The following is a 25364-nucleotide window of genomic DNA, read 5'->3' as shown; positions in this document are numbered from 1 at the left end:
CTGTTTTAAATCGTTAATTGTCACAGACTGTTAGAAAGCATTAACTCAATAAGCAAACAAAAGTTCGCTTTCATTAGACTGAAAAGAAGGATTCGTGTAATTTTGACATCGTACTTGTGCTACTGTGCAGCTTTGCCCATTAGCACGTGCAGAGTTGGGAATTATGGAAGTGACGATGCTGTTGATTCCAGTTTTTGGAAAGGATACTCCAAATACATTTAGTGAGTTACAGCTCCAGCTCCAGAAATACTTTTAATGACATCGTCAAAAGAGGCACTCAGACTGAATGTGTTCAGTAATTTGCAAGTATACTTTTTAACTAGGCAAAATTTTGTAGGAACATTATTTAAATTACTGTAAATAGAAGGAAAATTATGAAACAAAAATAGATTGATTAATTAATTATGCAGCATTTGGCTGCATGGTCACAACTGGTGCAAATAAGAGTAGGTTTATCAAAGCAAACATAGCTATGTTGACTTTTTTTTTTTTTTTTAAACAAAGATTATACTCAACAGTAGGGAGTAAGGATTCAAATTAGGATCCTGCAAAATAAAGGGCAGTGTTTTGGAAACAGGATAAGTTTACATCTTAATGATGAGCAACTTTGAATTGTAAATTTAGAAAAAAAAAGTAATAGAAAAACTTCATTGTATTCTGTGTTAAATGTCAAAAAATGTCTGAAAGTGACTATTTCTGGGTAAATCTTGCTCTCACATGCAGTTTCTGGCAAAAAAAATAGGAACCATATGGGGGCCTTTACGCCAGTTCCTTGCTTGTCTCTCAGTGAAGGATTTCATTGTGTCCTATATATATATATATATATATATATTATGTAACTATATAAATATATTATATATATATTTTATGTAACTATATAGCATCAGAAACAATGGAATTAGGCAATTTAGCAGTGTACCACTTTGTACTTCTGACTATTAAAGATATAGTAGTCCTCTCCGTAATATTCCTTTCCAATTGCAATAATAGAGTTGCATATTTTCTTCATGTGTGTATTTCAGGTTAGTGATATTTTGCTAGATTATTGCCCCGATACTAACATACTTTTCCCTAAGTTCATATTGTTAATATCTCAAAAGAAAAAAAAAATCAACAAGTAAGCATTTGCATTGAATTCTATATCATTGTTGTGTCCTGTCAGTCTTTAGACTTGTTTACATTTTAGTGATTCAAACAAATGTAGAGGATTTAAGTTTGAAAGAAATATTCTTTCACACAAACTACTCAGAAATAACAAGATTTTTGCATTGATTACTTTGTACAGATTGCTTCATTTTGAAGTACATATAATAATACCTGTCTAGTAGTTCTCTGCAAGCACCTGAACACCATTTATAGGAAGGCATGCAATTAAGAACATTCAATTTATCTAACTTCACTATAAATTTACAGGGAAATAAATTTAGAAATAGTTTGCTCATGGTAGGGGCTTTTTGAGAATAAGCATTGGAAGCTGTTCGTGAAAGTGTAAAACCTGAATACTGAACAACTATTCTAGGGGTGAAATTATGATGGTCTTTTTGTCATGAAATCATTAATGGTTACTGTCACTACTCACTCCTGATATGGATGTCAGGATCTGAAAACCATCTGTAACTGCCAACTGAACACTAGCATTCTGTCTTACTTATGAAAATTTTTTTCTGGGATTTTAGATTGCAGGTATTAACTGAATGTTCATTTCTGTCTCAGAAATAAAGGTTTGTCAGATGTTGAACTGATCCAAGAAAAAACAGCAAGTGCTTCTTGCACATTTTGCCTTTGATTCTGACTATACCTGGTTAGTATCAGTTATTTATACTATGGATATCCCAACTAGACTCTTTTCCATATTTAGTGACCTGTCTTTTTTTTTTTCCTAGGCATACATGACAAGGAAAAATACCAAAATTATCACTTTTCATATTCTGCATATAGGAGTTAGATCCTGTGTTTGCTTGGCATGCTTCATCCGTTGATGTAGAGAGAAGGAAATAGGAACTCTGGTGGGAAAATACAAATGCTGGGATTAAAAACAATCTTTTCCTTAGAGTAAAGTAGCGGAAACTTTTGAGGTTGCAGAATAGTGTGATTAGTAATGATTTTTTTTTTTTAATAAATTTTGAGCTATTACTAAACTCAAGGAAAAGCTGAGTCTTCAAATATTTGTAGAACAGCCATTTATAACTTTGAATGTCTTTTCAAATGGTACCCTCTACATCAGTTACCAACAAGCATTTAATAGGGGATGTTAAAGATGCTGCCTTGAGTTTTTGAAAAGTGATAAAAAGAGTTCTAGGAAAGTGGTATGATCTGCATCCCTCAAACCAGTGCTTAACTGCCTACATTACTTGACATCCAAAGAACAAAGGTTTCCAAAAGAGAGACTGATAAGGTACAAATACCTGCATGTAGGCTACATGTTCTGAATGTGTGCCAGAATTTGTCTGGGAGAAGGTGGAAGACAGACAATATAAATTACTGTATTTTTCATCAAGTGGTTTGTACCATCTGTGTATATTTATGTGTGCCTTTTAAGAGGAAAGTAGTCTAACTTAGATTCCTCTAGGCTTTGTTCTCTGCCTCTACACCTACCACTTGGCATAAGATGTAGCCAGTAGAAGAAAACTAAGGTTCTTGGGACCTTTTCCTTGTCTTAGTTGCAACAGCTGCAAAACAGATGTAGGCTGACATGAGTTCTGCCAAGGATCTCTTCCAAGTCTCCCACCCATTTTCCACCAAAGAGAAGCTAGTCCAGAGATACGAACAGAGTCCTGAAGGTCAGAAAGAGATGGGAGTTCCCAATCTTGGCTCTACACAGACTGTTAAAAAGAAACAATCAGTAAACCTGGATTAATTGCTTTGGAAATTAAAACAACCAAATATTCTAAAATTACTCTTCCAAGCAGTACGACATCAACAGGATACTAAAAGGCAACCTGTATGTGAACTACAGCAACACTAGAGAGAAAGTCAGATGACAACAAGAGTTCATAACTCATGTTCACCCAACTGGTATCCATCTAAATCTCCTTTTAGATATATTTTCAATATCTTAAATGCATTGAACACAACACCATTGTCTTTCTGGCCATATCTTTGAAACAGATTTCCTAGGATTCCAGTTGCTCTGTTGCATTACCTTCAGTATTGAGAGGGAGTCAGCTTTCTGTGTACCTGTCCCAGGTTTCTGCCTACCTATCTAACTTCTGCTTTTAGCATTGTTTTAATATACCTTATGGGGGCTTTTTCAGAATATCTCAACTATTACAAATTCATTTAATGATATTCTCAAAATTAAATAAAAACCTGCAACTTTGCCACTGTGTCAGTCTGGAACCTTACTGCTAACAAAACTGTGGCTGTCAGGCACTTAGAATTCAGCATTGACTTGAAGGTAGTATTGAACAATGGCAGAAATAGCTAAATAACCAATTGTCCAAGAATGCTTACATTTGCACATGGTCTGTGTGGACTAATTGATAGCAGTTCTGAATCCTCTATGTTGGCAAAGAGGAAGGACATATGCTACTCATGCAGTTATATTTTCCTTTCCTTATCCCAGTATTCCTTCCCTTTCCAGTATCCCAAAAACCTGTAATTTAAATTATAATCATATTTGTAAATTGGGAATCATTTGCTCTGAATGTTATGAAAAAACATAAAGTTTTGCTGACTGTGCAGCAAATCTGTTTTCCTCATGGAGCAATCTTGCAGAAAAATTGCTCATGTTACAAGTCTCAGTCATTTACAGAGGTCAGTATCCTCCTGGGAGATGTTTGGACAGATACTCCTGAAGTTTTTCCCTTTGAATATCCACAATAGCAGTAGCTACTAAGGTTTTACACCCTTGACCCCGCTTTCTGTATTGTATCCAGCCTTATGTCTTCATTTCTAGTATTTAATTTTCAATACGGTATCAGGGTCATCTATAGGTACATCATTTTTATTTAAGATCACAACCTTTAGTTTGGAAACCAGTGAGCCATGGATCTTTCTTACAGCAAGTACTGACATGGGAAGGCTTTTTGGCTCATAGCCTCACACAGGCATTGGGTGACCAAGACAGTTATAAGAGGACTTTAACAATGGCTTGCATAAAATACATTTCTGTGTCATGCTGCAGATAAGGACTATGCACACTGCCTGCTTTCAAGCATATACAAACCACATCTGGTGGTATAAGAATGGTAACCCCTGATGCTAAGAATAATGATTTAGGTATCTCTCTTCATTGATTCACTGGAATGCTGATATATGAGTTTAAGTTCAAGTGATCTACATGGTGTTTGGATCTTATAATGAGGTGGCAAGACGAGGAAATTCGAAGGAATAAAAGCAATGTGCATTTCCTTAACAGGAAAATGTGGAGAGAAGTTACAGTGATTCTAGTCTGCCATCCAGTTCAAAGGAATAAATGTGACTTTCTAGGTTTAAGATGGGTTTGATCTGTCAAATTTTCTGTGTAGAGTTTGGATAGTAGACCTTGGCCCCACACTGGAGGGTCTGCCACCTAATGGGGTCCCATCCTAGGAAACCCCTACTCCAGTTGGGGCCAAACAGCTCCCAGATCCACTCAACAATTTGGTGGAAACCCTCAGTCATACAACCAGCAGTACACTGCACATTTGAAGCAAAGTTCTGTGCTCCATGTCATCAAAAGTAAAGAGGTTTGGTAACCTGAAGCCATTAGCTTTAAAACATTTTAAATTAAGGACTATAGCATTGAGTCAAGCATCAATAGTTCTTATTAAAAAAAAAAAAAAAAAAATCAACACCAAAGTTTTCTTCCAAGCAATGGAGTGACTGACAAAAAGTGAAAACATTTTTACACCTTTATAAAATGGAGATTTGAAGCCAGACTCACTGGCCAGTTGGACAGTCTCAGGCATGCTGATGATTCATCTGACACAGAGTCCCAGGGAGGGATTTCTTGCGGGCCAGGTCATTTGGATGTTGATGCACGTTTCTATTTAAATCAGCAGCTGAAGTGTGAATTAATCTGTGACATTTTTAAGATGGTTTCTGAGGCCAGAATTCGACTAATGATACCCCTACTGCTCTCCTGCTAATTTTGGATTTATAGGTATTGTATCATACCCAAACTAAGAAATGTCTAGTCCTTTTATTTTTCTTTCTTTTCTTTTTACTTCCACTCACTCTTCCCCCCCCCCCCCCCCCCCCCCCCCCCCCCCCCCCATCTGAACTCTTTTCATGTATTTAAACAGGCTTCACTGACAGCAACAGAATGACTGTCACTGAGTTAGTGAGTTCAGTAGTTTGGGCCAGGACCAAATGTACCTGTTTCCAAGAGTAAAAGAAATCATTAGAGTGATAATGAAACTTTCAGCACAGCTCCTCAGATTAGGTAGCTTAAGTGGTAAGAAATTTCCTATACTGATACTAGCAGTGGCAAAAAGTTCTTAGTCTGTACCATAGCATGAGCAAGAGAAGATCCCACAGATATGCTCACCAATTTCTTTTTCATGTGTGTTCAATTTCCTATGCTTTTTCTGTTAGCTTTCCCTGAAAGTTAAAGTGGACTAAACCCTAAAGTGTATGCTTTAAAACAGAGTTTTGGCTTAAGGTATTAGCGAAATGATAGGAGAGAGATTCTTGAAGTATTACTCATTAAAACACTAATCAAATGATACACATCCTGTACTGGTTGGGTGCACTGAGAGTTGCCAGAAGTTGGAAGGAATCGAAGCTTTGCAGAAATTCTACAGAGAATTGTCAGAAAATTAAACACTGCAAGGTTTTAAGCCAAAGTTTGACATGCGTGAATGGAAGCAGCAGCTCACGTCTGCCAGAATTACTGTTACTTTCCTGATTTACAGTGAAGAATCCATAGGAATGAAAGCAAGGGTGTGTTTCTGAGAGAAGAGTTTGAAGAATGTAACTCTAGCTTGTTGTTATCTTCAGGCTTGTTTCCTATTTAGCTGTACACTTGTCATTACAACCATTTTTGCACTTTTTTTTTTCAGATTCCCAAGAAGGAAACTACAAGACAGAGGTCAACAGTAAACCCAGGAAGGAAAGGACAGCTTTCACCAAGGAGCAAATCAGAGAGCTAGAAGCAGAATTTGCTCATCATAACTATTTGACCAGGCTGAGACGATATGAGATAGCAGTAAACCTTGACCTCACTGAAAGACAGGTATTGATGCAAAATTATGAACTGTAAATGCTCTCTCAATATGTCATTAGGAGCTCCTCACAGCAGAGCTCTTGTTTATAATGCTAATAGTTATGTTGACATATCAGATTAAATGTTTTCAGAAAATTATATACATTTATTATATCTCTGCTGTGCAAGTAATTTTTATTTTTATATGTACCACTGACAAGATCATTTTCATCTATTAGGCAGAGATAGAAGGAAAAAGCACAAGTAATATTTCTGTTAGACTGGGGCACATCTTTTCTAATCTGTCCACACTGGTGTTCCTGAGGAGGTGGCAAGTCCAAAGTACTGTATACAAAAAGAGTTGATTTACCTGCATGCAACAAATTTGAGCATCTTGGTTCAGTCTATTAGATAGATGCAGTTGCCATTTAGCCAGAGTTTCTGAACATCCTGTTTCCAGATGGCAGCAAGAATGGGAACACCAGCAAAACTGGAATAAAGGCATTTTAAACCACTTTATCTTACACTGCTCTGTAAAAGCAAAGGAGATGATGGAATTTCTTATCACAGTTGTTGGTTTCCTGCTCACCAAACCCTGGTCCAGGAAACACTTCTGCATGTGCTTACATTTCATCATGCATGTTGGCACATTGATTTCTAACGGAAATATCCACATTACGCATGTACTGAAGTGTTTCAGGATCTCATCTCTAGACACTGAATAGGTAGTGAAGTCACATTTCAAATAATAATTACATCAACATACACATTTTAAAAATGTGTTTTAGTAAAGAAATTTAGAACACTGGCTTCAAGTACACCACATCTGAGGAAATACTACCTACAGTTTTATTATAAAAATGGAAAGCTTTTTGCCTCTGATGGACAATCATTCTTTCTTCAGAAATCAATACTAGATTGAGGGATTGCTTTAGATGCAATCAGTAAGATGACGATATATTCAAAGGAAGGTATATCAAAATAGCATAATGATTTATATAAGAAGTTTTGCCTTTTTCTTGAGTTTCATTAACATCTGCTATAAGTAGACATGTCAGCAAAAATCCAGCCATGAAAACACGTTTACTCACACAAGCAAATGCCACAGTTTTTTTCCTTTAAAAGCTTCTAGGGAGTGGCTGTCCTTTCAGTCTTGTCAAGAAGACTTGCCACATTCCTAGGTTCCACTGGGGTAACTTTCAGTTCCTTAAATATGGTTCTTATATTTGTGAAGCACACCATTTTGTGTTAAATAATGGATAAAACTTTACATTTTTTATTTCACCGCCTAAGGTAATCTGAGAAAAAGAGATTAATTTTCACACCTGATTTTGACAGCTAAGGGGAGGAGGAGTCAATTCTTGTCTCAGTGACAAAGGTAGAGTCAGTGTGAAACTGAAAAATAAGAAATAAAAAAAAAAATATTTGCTGGCCACTGATGGGAACTAGTGAGCTGAATTCAGAAAATATATCACCATATTTTATAACGATGAATTTGGCCTGGAATTTAACTGTTCTCCCTAATAAATTCTATAGTCTTTTCTTCAAAGATCAGGTTGAGTAGTACAACTAAATGAAGAGACATTTCACTATCCTAAAGGAATAGTTGCTCTAAAAACACTTAACATACTGAAAAGGGAAAATTAAATATTGAATATTGTCTCCGGAGAAGAAAAGAAAGCCTGGCTACATGAGTGCAGAGAGTACTCACTATTTTCTAGCTGTCACAAAATATCAGTTTTAAGCATTCTGCTGATAATTGTGATAATTTCTATAGAATTGTCATTAGTCTATCTAATTATGTAATCTAATTCTTCTCTGCTTCCCCAGATTATCACACAGTGACAACTGAGCTGCTAGAGATAACTCCCTTCCTTCCTGTTTTCCTGCCTTCCTGCCTGCCTTCCTTCTTAACACAGCCCTTGCTTAAGAAAAGGAAAGCATTAAGATTTTTAGTTTGATAGAATCCAGTTCTGTATCTTGACACAGTAAAAAGGTCTGAGAGAAGGAGAAGGAAAAAAAGGCAAAAAGAAAATGGAAAAGAAAGTCTGGACTTATTTTTCAGTTTCTGAATTATACTAAGCCAAGTAATATTGTAAACTAGGAATGTCTCTTTTAAATCAACTATATTGCTTTGATGGAAAAATGGTGTAAATAGGCATGGACCTCGGTGTAGGTTTCCATGGTATATGGCAGACTTCAGAAGCTGAATGCCATAAATCAAAATATTTGACTCTTCTTGCATGCTTGTTTTACATCAGTATACCTTCAGTGACTTAAAAAGTACTTCAGGGTGAGTGTGGTGTGACACTAATATTTTTTTTCTCTCCAGTTAAGAGAGTGAACTCAGATTCAGGAATCATCTTTCCATCATTAGCAGAAAAAATTATTATTGAGATAACACTTATTTGCATACTTACTACTGTTGCTACTTTTTTTTAACTAGCTGTCCCAACAGACCATATTTGATACCTAACCTAACAGGTGCAACAAAATGAACTAAAATATATTGGTAGCATTAAAGCCTTGCACACCCACCTCTCTACCCTCCCAGCTTTTCCAGTGAGGTAGCATTTTTAGAAAATTGCTATTTGTGAAACAGTTTTCCTTTACTATTTTCCGCCCAAAGCTGCACTGCAGAAAATGATACTTGATAGTTCTTTTGTTTGAAAGTAGTAGTAGTTCCTTTCTTTGAAATAGCTGAATGCACAAGTGAAAGCCTTGATCTCATCACAGGCTATAGACCTCTTTGTGTTGGAAGCTTTCTTGATCTCATGAAACACTGAATTTGCACACAGAGAATTGAAACTTGCTTCAGATAATACAATGACAAAAAAATAGCAGTGGGTATTGGGTGATCTAATGTATCTACTCAGAAAATAGTTTTGAGAGCAGACCTAACCCCTGATGGAATTATTTGTTTAGCATTATTATTTTCACTAGGATTTTAGAAAACTACAAGCATATTATTCAGAGACAGAAAAAGAAAAAATAATCTGGGAGAAGTATTGTTGAGTCATCCTAAAGTTACAACTTTCAGTTATTTCCCAAGATGTGAGATAAATCTCAGTGCCTATTATCTTAAGAAAGCTCTATCTTCCTCCTGACTATAGTGATAATTTCAACCATACGTCACAGCTTAAAAGAGCCACTGACCAACTAACACTTCATTATTACCTTTCTGGCATTTAAACAAGCTGTAGAAAAAACCACGTCTGACCATATTTAAAAAGCTCTATAAGGGTTTTAAAGTTTTCTACAGTCATCAAAGTAAGGCTCCATTTGACTTTTGAAATAACTTACAAGATCAGTTCAAACATAAATGGCTCATGGAAGGCCATTTCACAAAATAGTAATGAAATAAAAAAAAACCCTCACAACATATGGATCAGGAGAAGGAAGTAATCCTATCACTCCCTTGAAAGGAAACTCGAGTTACAAGACAGGAGGATGATATGAAATAAGTGCCTCAATTGCCTAGATATTAAGAGTGCACTTTCAGAGCATTATAAGCACATCTGGTGGTAGGATGGCTCTATTATGTTACTGTAAGCATTCCATAAATATAGGTACATATAATTCCTGCTCCATCTCCTATAGAGTGCACTCACAATCCCAGCTCAGCCAGCAGTTAATAATTTTCAGCTGGCAGGCCTCTACTATATTTTGAAGAGCTAGTTAGACTAAAAACTATCTTAGCTCCCCAGATATTTGTAACCTTGACAAGTGCATTCTTGGCTTTTTTGTACATCCAGATAAACTTGGAGAAAGTTCCAGGCAGACTTTTTAATATCTCACTGTGGGATGAGGAGAGGAAGCAGCTGCAGTGGGGTATCAGAGGCGTGGCAAAATGGACATTTTTATGGAGTTGATCGTGCCAAATATAGAAAGAGTAGGAGATCTTTCCACCTCGCACAATCTTTTTGCATGGAGCTAATCAAAAGAGTAATGTTGCAGTTCTTCAGGCTAGCTAAGGTTACCGGAATAAATAATCCAAATATGCTTCTGTTTGCCAACATAAATGGAAAATCCCACCTAGTCAGATTACATTCTGCTGATGGTAATGAGAAGGTTTATTTCTTCTCGACTTTAATTTCCGATATCTGTCCAGAAGCCACCAATCATTATAAAAGGCCTAAAGCCACTGATTTTACATAGACAAAGGACAAAATTTTGTTCAAATGAAGAGTGCTTTTGCATTTGTGTTTGGCTTCCATGCCTGTGGTACCAATGTGGGATGAGTGACAAAGGAAGAAGCTTTGTGATGCCTTTTTCTACCAGAAATGGAAGCAAGCAGCACTGCTATTTAAACTATACTTCTGTATAGTATCATAACCCACACTGTAACACTGCATTTTTATGACCATACAAGTACTAAATGAAGTTTAGCATTAGAAAAATTTTCGTCAAACCCAGTTATCTGAATGTTTCGTCACAAATGATGTCATTAAAATCCTCTTCAGCATTGCAGAGCTTCAGGGAAGCTAATCACTGCATGTTTTAGACTTGACTGGTAAGCTAAGAGTAGCATCTCTTAGTCACCCAGGTGAGACACCAGAGAGTTCAATATTCTGCAATATGAGTTCAATATGTGTTTGTTCTGCACAGCCTCTGGAAGTGCAAATGTCTCTCCATGCATCACACAGCATGACTAGTTTCCTACTTAAGGAAGATAGTTCTCTGAGGTTTGGTGGTGAAATTATTCCTCTGTATACTTCCAAATAAAATGTGACTGGATTGACAGGACAGGCTTGACCATATCTGTCTGATTTGTCACATTGTCACATCTTCTCTGAAAGGCAGGTTCTCATTCCATGCTTCTATGTGCTAATCACTGTCTATACATACACTATAATAATGAGCCTGTGTGGTTTGAAATCCTTTGTATTTTTTGTTTATTTACCATGAAACTCTTAATAAAATAAAACTTTGGTATTTGTTCTGAGCAATATAAATACCAGCAGAAAGAGTTGCTGTGCTAACTCTGTTCTTGGTTAGAAAAGAATGCACCTAGAAAATTTAATTATAACTTTTGGATGATTTTGATTTGTACAATAATTCCTTTTTAAAAAGTATATGGTGAAACTTCAGTCAACAGTACTTTTGCAGTACTGATTAAATTCAAGCAAACTTTCCATATGCAAAGATCCAAGTGCGTCAAGCTGTTAGTTGTGAATGTACCCTACACCTGCAGAGAAACCATCTGAGGTTCTGGGTGGGGAGAAATCTCTGTATGTGCCAAGCAGCCAATAAATATAGAAAGAAATATAAGCAGCTCATATGGCTGCTTTTACAAAGTGTATGAGGCTCCGACATTACCTGTCCCTGCCCTTTCTTAGACTCAAGTTGAGAAAGATGCAGCTTCTTCTGTCACCTGTTTAAGGAGAGAGGAGCTTTTAAGGTTTGTCATTTGTGCTCACTTTAAGAAATAGAAGAAATCTGTTGGGAACAAATGGTTAAAAATAAACGTGTAGAATTAAAGATATATTTTTTATGTAAGTCATTGAAAAATTTAAAATCTCTTTCTAGTTTCATTGGTTTCTACTCCTCAAGTCATCTGCCTTTCTTTGTACTAAAGCAGTAACAGAAAGAAGCATCAGCATACTCATCCAAAAGCCAGCCTTGATTACCTGTCATTTTTTGATTTTCACATTCAGTTGACCTGTGCAACATGTATCCACAGTGATGCATATGAGAATTTTTTTTTAATCATGAAATAAAATACATGTGAGCAATTCATGGAGGTAAATGCCTACAAAAAGAAGAGGAAAGTTTAGCTAAAGATGATCTTCCCCAAGAATTAGTTTTCCACCATTTGTTTCTCTTGTAGATTTAGAACCACAGAATCATAGAATCACAGAATCATAGAATCATGGAATTTTTGGGGTTGGAAAGGACCTTGAAAATCATCTAGTTCCAACCCCCCTTTCATGGGCAGGGAAACTTTCACTGGACCGGGTTGCTCAGATCTCCATCCATTCTGGCCTTGAACACCTCCAAGGGGAGTCCACAACCTCTCTGGGCAACCTATTCCAGTCTCTCAGCACCCTCACAGTAAAGCATTTCTTCCTAATAGCTAATATAAACTTACCCTCCTTCAGCTTAAGACCATTCCCCCTTGTCCTATCACTATATGCCCTTATCAGAAGTCCCCTTCCATCCTTCTTGAAAGCCCCCTTTAGGAACTATACAAATGTAAAAAAATTGGATGAAAGCAGACTCTAAAAAGATATATTTCAGGAGAATAAGGTAGAGGGAGTTCTAGCAGCAGCCCCACAGATTGCCTTTCTTTGCCTTTGACCAAAAAGAGAAAGACTAATAATTATAAAAATATTTCCTTAGACTGTGTAAAACAAGTCAGTAGGAGGAAGGAACATGAAATAGTATACCCCTTTTCTGCTTAAGATATGTTAACTGTAAAACCTACTTTGGAGAGATTTTGAATAGGAAGAGTTAGTGGTTTGATCATGAAATCAGCTTTGAAGATCGTTGGTGGAGAAGGTAGCAGTTATTTGGATGGCGTAGAAGGCGTAAACTGAGTGCTCCCAAAGACTTCTGAAACTGGAATGAAGTACTCCCATCACTGCTGTCCTCTGAAATATAATGTCTATTCCATCTCTGTCTAAATGTGGGAGGTAGAACGGAGAATGTGTCACCTAAGCAGTACCCAAACCTCAACTGACTTCTATGTAATAATAAACCAGAACTCACTCCTACACCTTCCTGGGTGCCAAAAGCTCCAGCTGTCCTTTGTGCACCTGCCAAAACCTCCCCTTTTTCTCAACAGCTGCTGCAAAGTACTTGTACATACTCAGTGCAAAGTCCTGTAATTTAACACGGAGCAGATCTCTTTAAATCAGTGAGCAGGTGACATAAGTAATTTTAATCAGAACGTTCTGGTACCACTCATTAATTTCCAAAGAGAAGTGATGGATTTTGATAATATTTTATAATAACTAAGAAGACATTTAGTACTCAGATTTATTTAAAATGGTTTTATTATCAAAAATATATTTAAGATTTTTAAGAGAGTTTTTTTTGGAATAGAAAGTGGAATTCCTTTAAATTACGTTGGGAAGAAAATTTATTTTAATTTAATAAAACTACCTTAACTTACTCTCCCATGCATCCAGCATGACTGAAATATAGAAACTATTTAAAATTTCATGTTATCTTTATTTATTTAACTGACAATTATGCCTATCATTTCTGTAAACATTTTAAATCAAGAGATTTAATTCTTCCAATACTTATTCTTAGGAAAAGAAACTTCTGGTTGTACATTTCTGTTTGCTTTTATAACTTTGCTGAATAAACTAACATGAAAAGACTATCTCTATATATGCAAAAAAAGGTAAGCTTCAGCTGTAAACAGCGGTGATTTCTGTAGAGTTCAGGAGTTTGATTTTCCTTAAAACTCAGCAGCATAAGTGTACTACCTAAAAATAATAGAGATGTTTTCAAAGCCAAAGCAGGTTAGAAGTAATCCTGATCTTCTAAATTTTGAAAACTTGGGGTTATTTTTTGCTATTCATAGGTTGGTCTGTATTAGAGGACAGCAAATTGACAGATTTAAAAATAATGATAAAAAAAAAGAAAATGGACAATGGATAACCAAGGCAGAACTCTTAAAAGGCTTGATGGTTTGATCTTCATGACATATTATTTAGTTATAATAAAACATGGAATTTAGGATACTGACTTCAAAGACTCTTAGAAATATGCATTTCTTAAAGCAAAATAAGTTTCAACTAGCACACACTCCAATTTCTAATTTTTAAGGGTTTCACAATATCAGGCCTCAAATTTTAATCTTGTTTGGAACTCCTGCTGCTAAAACCTGGATTAGAAAACCTAATTTTAGGAAAGACTCTTTCATTTCAGAGAAGAGCTTTTTTAAAGAGAATTCTTTTTTTCTGAAAAGAAGGACAGCAGACAGCGCAACTAAATTTCAATTCAGTCACACTTCAATTTTTAAGTCAGTTTTTCTATGCGTTAATGTGACTGAAGAGCTCTGCTGAAGAAGGAGCATTAAATCAAAATTTAGGAAACACACTCATTTTGAACCAAAATGATATGTTGATGCCCACATCAGAAAGTTGTATGAAAGATACAAATGCAAGACAGTACATTGGGTGGCCCTAAAGACTACCAAGGACCTTTTATCATAAGTATATAATAATTATTTTGGCAATGTAGACACTAACAATTTCAGCCTTCTTGTTTTGACTCTCCTCCTGTGATTACTACAGAGTAGGTCCTAAAATAAATTTGACACAGCAAAACCATTTATCTTGTACATCAGGAAAAATCTAATAAATAATTTACTCGTATCTTAAGTAGCAGTCTAATCATCAGATGTGGAGATGCAGATGCTAAACAACTTGTTGACTAAGGGAAAAGAAACAGGGCTTTCGTGCCAGTAAGCAGATGTGCTCAATAGACTGGCTCGTAAGTGCTGATTTAGAAACAGCTGTTAATGCTACCATCATTTTTAATATAGTTCATTTCCCTCCACTTCCTTTGTTTTCTGCACATACATATGCTTGCTCTATACAGTCAAGTTGTGCTAGTCAGAGGGTGGAGAAGAGGGTTATTTTAATAAATTGTAAGCAATTAGGACCTGATTCTGGCAGGTGATGAGCACTTTCAGATCCTGAGCTAACAGACCTGAAAAATAGCATATAAAGGTTCATAAATCCTATAGTATTACTTTTGCCACGCTAGATCTTTAAACTACTTTAAAAGGATATAATTTTTTGCAAAAGTTGTAAATGGCACTAGCTAGTTATTTTATTGGGAAAAAGTTCAAGAGTTTTTAAAGTTCACTTCAGCAGGGTTTTTCTTCACTCTCCTTTATTTTTTATTTTAATATTTCTTTGTTTTAGTTTCACTGAGTTGTTCTTTTTGTCTCTTGATCTTTCTATTCTATTCTGTTTTACTGTACTCTAATTTCTTTTATTCTCTCTTCTCCTTCTTTGTCCTCTTTCCTTTTTGTTTCTCAGGGTGTTTTGTCCTGATTCATGTTTTGTGCAACACCTGCAAATTTTAAATGGGTTCTGTGTTTAAAAAGCATGGTTTTCCATGAATCCAATTAAATCAGTGCTCTGAAGTACTTCACACAAAGTTTGCTTCACTTCCTATTACTAAAATATAGATAGATCACATATCAGTAACAACTATACCCTCCATAGTTGACTCTTCAGCTCCAAAGGAAGTTCAGAATTCCAATATCTAAATTTGATCTCTAGAGGAAATAACAAGTGAAGTACCTGTCTCATATTATTAGCACATGAGCATTAAAGTCTTCATCTAGAGTCTACTGAGCTGTATGGAAAAACTCACATTGACATTCGTGCACTTTGGATCAGGTCAAAATTGGACTTTATAATGGAGGACATAAAGAAATATATATAAAAATATCTAATGCATTCCCTCATATAAGAGTCATGCTGTACAATAATGCAGCAAATTATATAAAAATAAACTCATAATATTTTCAATAATAAACGTCACTATAACTCTAGCTTTTAAAAATAATCTTTGATGTACCAAATAAGACATTTTTTGTATTCTCTAAGTAAACAAGATGCAGTTTATTTACAGCCATTAACAAAAAAAGCTTCTTTTAACTTTTTTTTATTTTTCACACTCTTATCATTTTCTCTTTATGGGAAGGCTATATGCCAGTCACTAGTACATTTTATCCTATGGGATTGTCAGTGTTCCTGCTTTTCTTCTACACTCAAGAGAATGCATACAAAGGTAGCTGGAGTTCTTTTAGCCTGACTTTTCTCAAGTGCCATGTCTCCCAGACTGTGGGTCTTGTGCAAACATAGCATTGCATGCTGGATACTCCCAAGGAATATATAAATGTATCTCACACTTACGCTTGAAAAGGGAAGTCATCATCCTTTAATTCATTTATATCAGCTAATATGCAGACACTGACCTCAATTTATCCTGGTGGAGGCACTTCCAGGCATGATCCTATGAACTAATCTGAGGGCAGGTGATCTGAGTGAAGTAGTACTCCCTGGCCTCGGCTACTCATTACCTGGAAGCTGGTGTCAATCAGTTCTCTTGGGTTTAATGCTCAAGGGGACAGAGTCCTCTCAGCTCTGCTATTGTGAAGTGAGTGGAGCTATAAAAAACAGAAGCAAAATATACTGTAATAAAAAATGGAAAACATCATCAACACTTATTTATTAAACTGGAATAGAAAATGGTCAAAAAATGTCAGCTCAGCAGATGTGAGAGTTTAGCTCTGTCTATGAGAGAAAAATAATGAGCACCTGCATCAGAAACCGGGCAGTAATAATCCTGCTCATCCCTATTCCATCCAGGACAGTTTCTGACAATGAGTATTAGCTTCAATTTCTCAAATATCCAAAAATGAACTGGTTGCATCTGGTAGGCTGTTTGCTTGGATGTCTCCTGGTCCAATAAGTTAAAGTAGGTTGCATCAGGCTGTGCACTGAAAATTTTGCTTCAAATGTATCCTCATCTATACGTTATTATTTTGTTTTAGGATTTCACTGCTGTCAAGTATTCTGAATGTTCAAGGACATAAAAATATTCAGAGAATTTATTACGTCTTTTAACAGTTACTCCAATCTTGTAATTTCTTACCAAATAAAACTCTTTTGGCCCTTATTTCTGAAGAAATGTGATAATATCCCATGGTACTGGATTGAATCCAAAGTGTTGTGGGGTTTTTTGATGTTTAGATTATGCCTGAAGTTGCATCTACTGCACTATCTCGCACCAGTAGAGTAGCGCCTTTTGCAAGGGAAACTTCATTGTAAAAAAACCCAAAAAAAACCCCAAAAAACCCAACCAAAAACTAAAGAAAATAATATCATGCCTTCCCCCAAAAGGCTGCCAATGCTATACCCTTTTGAAAACACTGTTTTCATGGACACTTCTGAAAGCAATCCTGAGTGTGATAATTTCCAACATCACAGCAGCCAGTAATATTTACACTCATTTCATTTTACAAGGCAGATTCTTTGGCTCTGATGAGTTGACTAGAGGAAAAGATGTGCTGTGCTTTAAGGCTCTTAACTAACCTGGAATCATTTTGCTCTGTTTCCAAGTGATTTGCTTGAACAGCTCACTTTGATTTTAGCAGGAATATAGAGTATTAAAAAAATAAATTTACCTTTCTTCCTTCCCACATGCGTACACAAAGGTAGCGATGTAATCTATCAGTTCAATTGTAGTAAAATTTTAATGTAAAATTCAAAGTGATAGTAAAGGTTAAACACTGTGATGTTTCCTGGATGTGTAAGACAGATTCAGCAAAACAGCATTTTTGTGGCTCTATTACTCATGTTGTACAATACGTCCTGCTGTGCCTGTTCCTCGCTGTTTCTTTTAGAACTCTGAAACACATTCTGCTAAACACAGCAGAGGATATACCAACATTGCAAGCTTTTTTGCCTGCTTTCCAAGTGAAATGTTGCAGACATTGTTTATTTTTCTGTGGAACCTTCATCTGAAGAGCTGCACAGACACCCGCACGAGATTTTTCAGCAACATTAACTCTAAATGAATCAAACTGAATAATATTCTATTCATACTCTTCTCGGTGACAATACTTTAAGTTGATCTGAAATCAGTCTTTAATCCAGTCTAATATACTTGTCAGATGCTATGCACATCTTTTGTTTCTTTTCTTTTGGCTATTGAAAAAAAAGAAAAGTACTTGTGGTTTGCAGTGCAAATAATTTAGGTTTACTTCTCCCTCATATATTTCCATACAGAGAAGGGGAGGAGGGGAAATGAGTTTCAGCTGGAGTAAAATCTTGGGGTTTAATGTGACTTAAACAGAGATACATTTTTAATCTTCCATGCTATGAATTTCTTTTCCTTTCTTATCTGAAATTATTAGCTAAGTTTGATTCAAATTTATAAATGCTGTGTCCTGTGACTTTGGGGATATTTTTTTTCGGAAAAATTTGACCAGGGCCTGTGGCTAAATGTCTCAAAATCAAGGATGAGTTGATTAGAATCATTTAAACACATCTGTGAAATAGACAGGGAAGTCTTTAGTTTCTATGCTAAGAAATGCTCTTTCAGATACTTCAGCAAGTTTTTTTTTTTAAGAAGTGCTGCACCTGAAACTCACCACCAGTTTACAGAAACAAAGCAGAAAACAATGTCAACTTTGCAGTGCAAGTTCTTTTCAAAGTAACTATCCTATGAAGAGTACTCTGTTACTTGAAATGCACATTCTTTTGTGCAGTCCTTTGATGGGAAACATTTTGTCTTCGTTTCTCTCCTTGAGAAATGGTATTATTATGTTTTTAAAGACTTATGTGAACTTTTAAATGTTTTATAACGGGCTCTGAGATCTTCCTATGGAGCTGTCTGCAGCAGATAGCCCAACTGTCTTCCTACAGTAACCCCTTTTCCTCCTTTGCTGTCATTATCGTCACATTCACAGTGTTCACGTCCTATCCAACACTGGATTGCCTGATCTCCAAGGAAGGCTTGCTAAGCTTTTTACCACACAGTCAGAAATGCACGTTAAAAAAAAACAAGAAAAAAATCCTCAAGTGCTGGGCTACGGATAGAAAGTTCATTATTACCTTCAATGACCCCATCTCTTTTTTTTTCTTGTTGTGTCCTTTTTCTGTGAAGGTAAAAGTTTGGTTCCAGAACAGACGGATGAAGTGGAAGCGGGTAAAAGGGGGCCAGCAAGGGGCAGCGGCCCGGGAGAAGGAACTGGTGAATGTGAAAAAGGGCACGCTGCTCCCCTCCGAGCTCTCTGGCATCGGTGCAGCTGGTCTCCAGCACACAGGGGACTCACTAGCGAACGACGACAGCCACGACAGCGACCACAGCTCTGAGCACGCACACTTATGATACACAGAGAGTGCCCCAGCTCCATTCTCAGGAAAGATGCTTTGCTGGCAAGCCTTACACAGGCATCGTTTACTTATGCAAGTGACTCTGGCGATGATTTTTAAAGTTGTTATGGAAAATTCAGGCTAATTGTGTCTGCTTTTCTCGATTTTTAGATGGTTTACAGTAAGTGCCGTGTCTTAAAGGTGCCTCAAGAGTGGAGAAGTGGAAGACAAACTTACTTTGAACATTCCAGATTTGTTTGTCGTGTTTATGACAGCGGGCAGGTATTTTTGCTTTAGCTTGCACTGAAAATTACATTGCTCTCGACAGATGTTATATTCTGAAAACCACAGTGCCACAAAATCACTATCTAGTGGATAAGAAATGTATTTTAACTCTGTATATATTTACCTTACAGCATTTTCCTGTCTTCACTAATTTTTAGCAATGCATTCATATTAGCTGATGGCAATAGTCACTCATGACAATAAATGGCTTTTTGTCTCTTTATCTTTGTTTTGTTTTTCCAAAGACATACAATACATGCAGATACTTTTGTTCAAGTAAAGAACAATACAATAGTGTCTGCTATGACACATCCTTGTATGACAGACAAAACAAACCTTATGTTGCTGCTAATAGGGTATTATTAAACTTACCTAGCTCTTCAATTTTTCCTATCTTATAACTGCAAAAAGTGATTTTTAGGATCATAAGGATAGTCCAGTAACCTGCCAAAAATGTCATGTTCCACTCATGCTCAGTGGAAACTTTCCAAAGGATTATTAATTTCTACTTTTTCATAATTGAGTACATTGATAAATATGACATTTTGTAAAATGTTGTTGCTTCATATTCAGTTTAAAAAACCAGCAGATAAACTAAAAGTTATTATCAACTGCTTATGTTGGTAGAAATCAAAATATGAAGGTAACTATATTGTGTCCCATGTGTAAAATCAAGACACATTTTCTGTTATAAGCTTTTGTGTACATACAGGCAAATACCAAACCCCAAAATTTAATGCAAAACATTGATTGTACTTTGTAAAGAAATATGTTTAATAAATAATCATTTTTAAATAATTCTGGTCTTTCTGCAGTGATTTCATAGGATTCTAAAAGTGATTTTTGACTAAGCAGCTCTGTCTTTTTTGGGTCTTTCAGAACTTAGTCTGTCTGGGGACAACACAAAGCTGTTTTCAAATTTAAGCTTTTAATCTTGGATAAACCTTCTACCTTGATACACTTGGGAAACTTTTTCCTTTAGCAGGAAAAATTTAACTGGCAGCTAACGATGTCTTCAGCCAAAACCAACAAGAGTCTGTTCAACCCTTTTTCCAGATTTAGAGCAAATGTAAAGGGCTATGTCATTGAAGCTTGTTGAAATGGATGAAAGGGACAGATATCAGGAAGGGATGCATGCTTGTATTATCATGCCTTTGTTCAATAAAGCTGTCCAGGCGAAGAAAAAACCCCAAAGTGTCTAAAAAAAAAAAAATCAGAGATTAATTGGACTGGGTAGTATGATAGAAGGAGATGAGTGAAAGAAAGAGGGAGCACAAAATGTGCATATCCTAGTAAATACTTGGGAGCATTCACTGAAGCTCTGCTATGTGGAGCAGTAGGACATCATAAAAGTTAAATGTGATCACAAACTCTGTGTCTATTTTCCAAATCCTTTCCAACGTAAGTTTGATCTTCCTTGCACATTAAATGTTTTCATGACCATTTAGTTTAAAATATCCAAGCAATGGGTAATTAATTTCTTAAAAGACTTCAGAGCATTAATTGCTTCCAGCAGTTAAAGGGCTTTGGATCTTTTTCTCAGTACTTTTTCAAAAGCCTTTGTCATATAAAAGTGCTGAGAATGGGAATAGGATAGAGAAGTAAGCCAAATACTTGTGAATACTTAATATTTTTGATTTTATGTCTGGATGGGAAAGGTTTTTTGGGTGTTGTTAGGGATTATCAAAACAATAAAAAATACAGTGGTTCAGACTAAAGCTTATTCTTGGCTGTTTTTTCCTCCCTCTTAAATGAAATATAACTCCATTTCAAAATGAACAATTAGAATGGAAATTTGAAAAAAAATACCTTTAATTTTCAAATAACACTTTTTAACCACAGAGAGATTTAGTCAAATATGATGTGACTTGTTTTTCTAGTAATGAAGAGAGAGAAGATTATTTTCTTCAAGTACTCTGCCAAAAATCCCTTTTCAGGTTTACAGAATTGTTTATTGCTGTCATTCATAAAAAAAAAATTATGACTGAATCTGAAAATCAACTAAGTTTGAGCTGACATTTAAAAAAAAACAAATTTAAGTGCTTCATTTACATTACCTGAAATGTACCAGCAATTTGTTTCTAGCCCACAGCATTTTGAAAGGTGTATTATTCTGTTAGCAGAACTGGGATTGGACTGAGATGCTTGCAGTGGGGAAGCAGCCAGTATGTGTGATGATGGCAATTTTGTGAGCCATAATAATCTCATTACCAAAAAGATCTTTATTCTATTGAGAAAGATAATATTTTCCATTTTCCTGGTTTTAACTGAATCTGCTGAGACTTCAAGCACCAGGTTGAAGAAGTAGAAACATGCAAAAGAATTTACAGTGCTAGGAGATTTTTTGTTTAGATAATTGAATGAATCTTCAAAGAACCAAATTATGTGACTTTATATTACAGAAACAAAAAAAAGAAGATGGCTAACAAAATTGATCATCTCCCTTGTTTTAAAAGCAGACTTTGAAGCTGGCCATAAGGTGCCAACTCTATGTAATAACTTTTCAGATTACTTAAAGACCTTTGGTGGATTTGAACAACTGTTTGTGGGTACACCATTGGTGGGTGCAAGATGGTGCAGAGAACTAAAAGTGGTAGCAGCTGAAGCTATGATGTCTAGGCACAGTGGACTTCCTACCATGGTGCTGAAGGAATTTCCTTACAAGCTCAGCCTCGCAGAAATACAGACATGCTTCTTCCAGACTTCAGCTAGCTTATATGCAAGCCACATACAGCAGCAACAAACACCCCACAATTTAACACCACTTTGTGGGTTATCGAGTCTGCTCAGTACTCATCAATGCAGATGATGTCTTATCTTGTTCTGAATACCCCAATTACCCAAAAACTGTCTTACTGAAGTTCCTGGGATCAATCACATGCAGTAAGATATTATGGCTTTGTATCAAAGTTTTAGCACAATTTTGTTGCTGAAAACAGGTATGGATAAAGGCTTTTGAACTACAACTTGGGGTTGTGTTTTATCTTCTTTTGTTTATATCTGTCTGCAGACTAAGTCTCCTACCAGTCAAATCAGATGGTATAGCTAAGGCTGTGCCATTTAACAGATAGACAAAATCATGTCCTAAGATTGTGATTTGCCCAAACTTGTGCAGGCACTTCTTGGTAGAGTGAAATGTGATGAAACCTAGTAAAGTTTATTTCTCTTTATTAATTCCTGTTATGAAATAGTGGGTAATCACTTTTCAAGGCTTGTCAATGAATCCTGCTTCTGATGAGTAATAATGTATTTTTTGAGCCACCATAATTTTGACATTGTATCTGTCCAGAGTCACTCTCTCTGATATTCTGCTGCTGGTGGGTCACTGAGACAGACAATAAATGTACTCAGGAAATCTACACAGAAAATATAATTGACTGTAAAAAGAGTGATGCTTAGGAGTGTAATTTTCAACATGATGGATGATAAGAAGTCTTTTTTCTGATGTCTCGGGTATGAGGCCATAGATTATTTCAGGGTTTCTTTCTCTTTTTTTGTGACTGTTGGGCTTTTATGTTTTGGTTTACTATGGATTTAGATATTGTTTTCAGATTTATTTTGACAATAGCAGTAACCATATAACATACAAGAGGTATGGTTAAAATAATATCATTGCAAGCTGACTGAATTTATTAAACCACACACTGGAAGTAGTTTGGGAATTTAATTAACTGCTTATCTTCTCTTGACTTTTCATTGGGTCCAAAAGTAGTCATAAAAAAGGAGCACAAGAAGAGACTCTATGCCTCTATCTTTCCACCACAGGCCAAATTACAAGGTAGTTTATGTATCCTGCTTTCTTAAGTGAAGGATCTGACTGCTGCAATAATATTATTTGTACAAATAAAGAAAGAAGCACTATTAGGACATGCACTCTTAGTAGCTATGAGGAAACATAGTTATATAAGTAAGGGACAAAATGTCAGCTCGAGTCTTCATTTAGAATTTCCTGGCTTCAGTCAGTTGATGTCACTCGGGTGAGCTTGTATTTAATAGATTACATGCAGTATTTAAGATCAGCTACAAGATTCATGAAATTTTATAGAGTAATGTTTAACCAATGATGTACTGTCATTTAATACTATTATGTAACATGTATGGATTGAAAGGGAAAATTCTGTACACAACCTGATGTCTATATTAATTTAAAAAAGGCAACGTAGCAGTAACTGGCACGGGGCTTCAGTGGTGATGGACAGTTACCTCAGATTCATAACGACTCCATGGAGCTCATTAGCTTTTATATATTTCTTTCCACTTTAATTTTAAGCCCATAGTCTTTTGGCATCATTTACAGCTGAAAGCTGCCGTGTAGGAATCAATTTCAATGTAATTTAAGGCCCCTGGCTGTTAGTCAGAGCCTCCATATGGCATAATAAGAGGTTATCACAGTCCTCTGTATAATATCAGCAGTTTCTCATACGTTTCCGCTAGCCACTGTCCCTTTTCTGGCACCTGAACTGGAATGACTCCTATCTGTAGAGTTTGGTGAAAGTTTGCTTTCATTCAGTTGAAGACTATCACCTGGACAGTAGACTTGGTTAGGTTTAACAAACAGAGAAGACCCCAAAGAGTGTTGGAGATGAAGAGTTTGTCAAGTAGTAGCTGTAGTAGGAAATAATCATAGTTCCCTTTTCTTGCAGTGGTTTTCTATAGACAAGCTAAGAAAAACTAAGAAAGGAAAGTTTTGAAATAGGACATGAAAGAAATTTGTACTGGCCACCTTGTATCATTGGCCCAGTAAGCCTTTTGGGATTAGGTTCACTATTATAGATTAGTTCACTACTAAATGTGCTGTGACAACCTGGTTCTGTTATTTTTTTATATCATTTGTCCCTTGAATGTCTTATATAACAACTTCTTCCAACCCTCACAACCCTGCCTCCTTCTCCTACTAGGATTCACAAAAAAAGAGTAAATACGTGATTCTTCAAAGAAGAATTGAAAAATATAATTTTTAGAATTTTTCCAAAATAAGTTTTAAGAATGTGATCCATGACATTAAATAACAATAAATGCCACTAGTTCTGTTCAGAGGACTACTTGACTGGAAAAAAGTGTGTTGCCACACTCCTGTTCTTTCCATAAATGATTTTGGTTTTTTGTTTGCAATTTGTGAACCAAAAAGTTTAGAAATTTTTATGTATTATGTTTTTTAAATATTCAATTCTGATGTCTAACAAGGTAAGGTTACAAGTTCACAGAATGACTGAGAGAGAGAGAGAAAAAATTTGGACTAAGTACTTTTCTGCTAACATTTGGATTTTTTTGTAAATGTTGAAAATTTAACATCCATTACAAGAAAACTTGTAAAATGTTATTTTTTTTATTTGTGACAAACAAGTTTGAGATTCACTAATCTTTTAAGTGAACATCACAATAATTTATTTCTGCAGGAACTTTTTTGTCTTATAACCACATGATAATATGAGATTTGTATTGCAAAAGTATGCTCCAAAACTAAATGAAGCAATGAACATGGCAAAGAGCTATAGAAGTGGAGAGAGATTCTCATCCTTAGTGTCACCGTGAACACATAGACACTATATATGTAATTTTTCTTTGCTTATGGACTTTAGGGTTTTTAGAAATATGCCTGTTATGAATGCTTACCACATTATTTGCCATGAAAGTCACATGCACAGCTGAAAAAATACTGAAATGGACATTTGCCCAAATTAAAAATGTATCTTGAAAAGTGTGCTTAGAAAAATTCTATGAAATTACCACAAAAATGCATTTTTGAAGAGCAAAAACTACTAGAGGAGAAAAAAAGCCCCAAACTTTGGAAATACAACACATTGTAAATAATTTCATATACACATTTCTATAATTCTCATGTATATACCTATTCATTGGAACCGTGGAAATAAAATACACAAGTTTTTCTTTCATAAGCGATACTAAGCACAACATAGAGCTGTCACTTCTCTAATTTTAGCATATTTGTGTAAAACATTTGATTCTGGTGACAATGTTACGAAGAGATCTCTGGATTTTTGCAAGGAAGATGTAAAGATTCTTCTAAGGCAGCAAAGGACCCCATCTGAAGCCTATAGACAGCAATGGAAAGATTACGATTGATTTCACTA

General features: G+C 35.7%; 1 protein-coding gene across 1 annotated transcript in view; it reads left to right on the top strand.

The window, feature by feature from the left end:
- MEOX2 (mesenchyme homeobox 2) overlaps window positions 1-20063 on the top strand; it is a 54635-nt gene extending 34572 nt beyond the window's left edge. Inside the window, exons 2-3 of the mRNA XM_027877903.1 lie at window positions 5988-6160; window positions 18779-20063. Of these exons, the coding sequence (XP_027733704.1) occupies window positions 5988-6160; window positions 18779-19003 (398 nt within the window). The 3' untranslated portion in view covers window positions 19004-20063. The remainder of the gene's footprint in view (window positions 1-5987; window positions 6161-18778) is intronic.
- The last annotated feature ends 5301 nt before the right edge of the window (window positions 20064-25364 follow it).

The sequence above is a fragment of the Empidonax traillii genome, unplaced genomic scaffold (genome assembly GCF_003031625.1).
Source record: "Empidonax traillii isolate 1590-97213 ecotype Southwest subspecies unplaced genomic scaffold, ASM303162v1 scaffold35:size4298261, whole genome shotgun sequence".
Lineage (NCBI taxonomy): Eukaryota > Metazoa > Chordata > Aves > Passeriformes > Tyrannidae > Empidonax > Empidonax traillii.
This window is presented reverse-complemented; position numbering and strand designations above follow the sequence as displayed.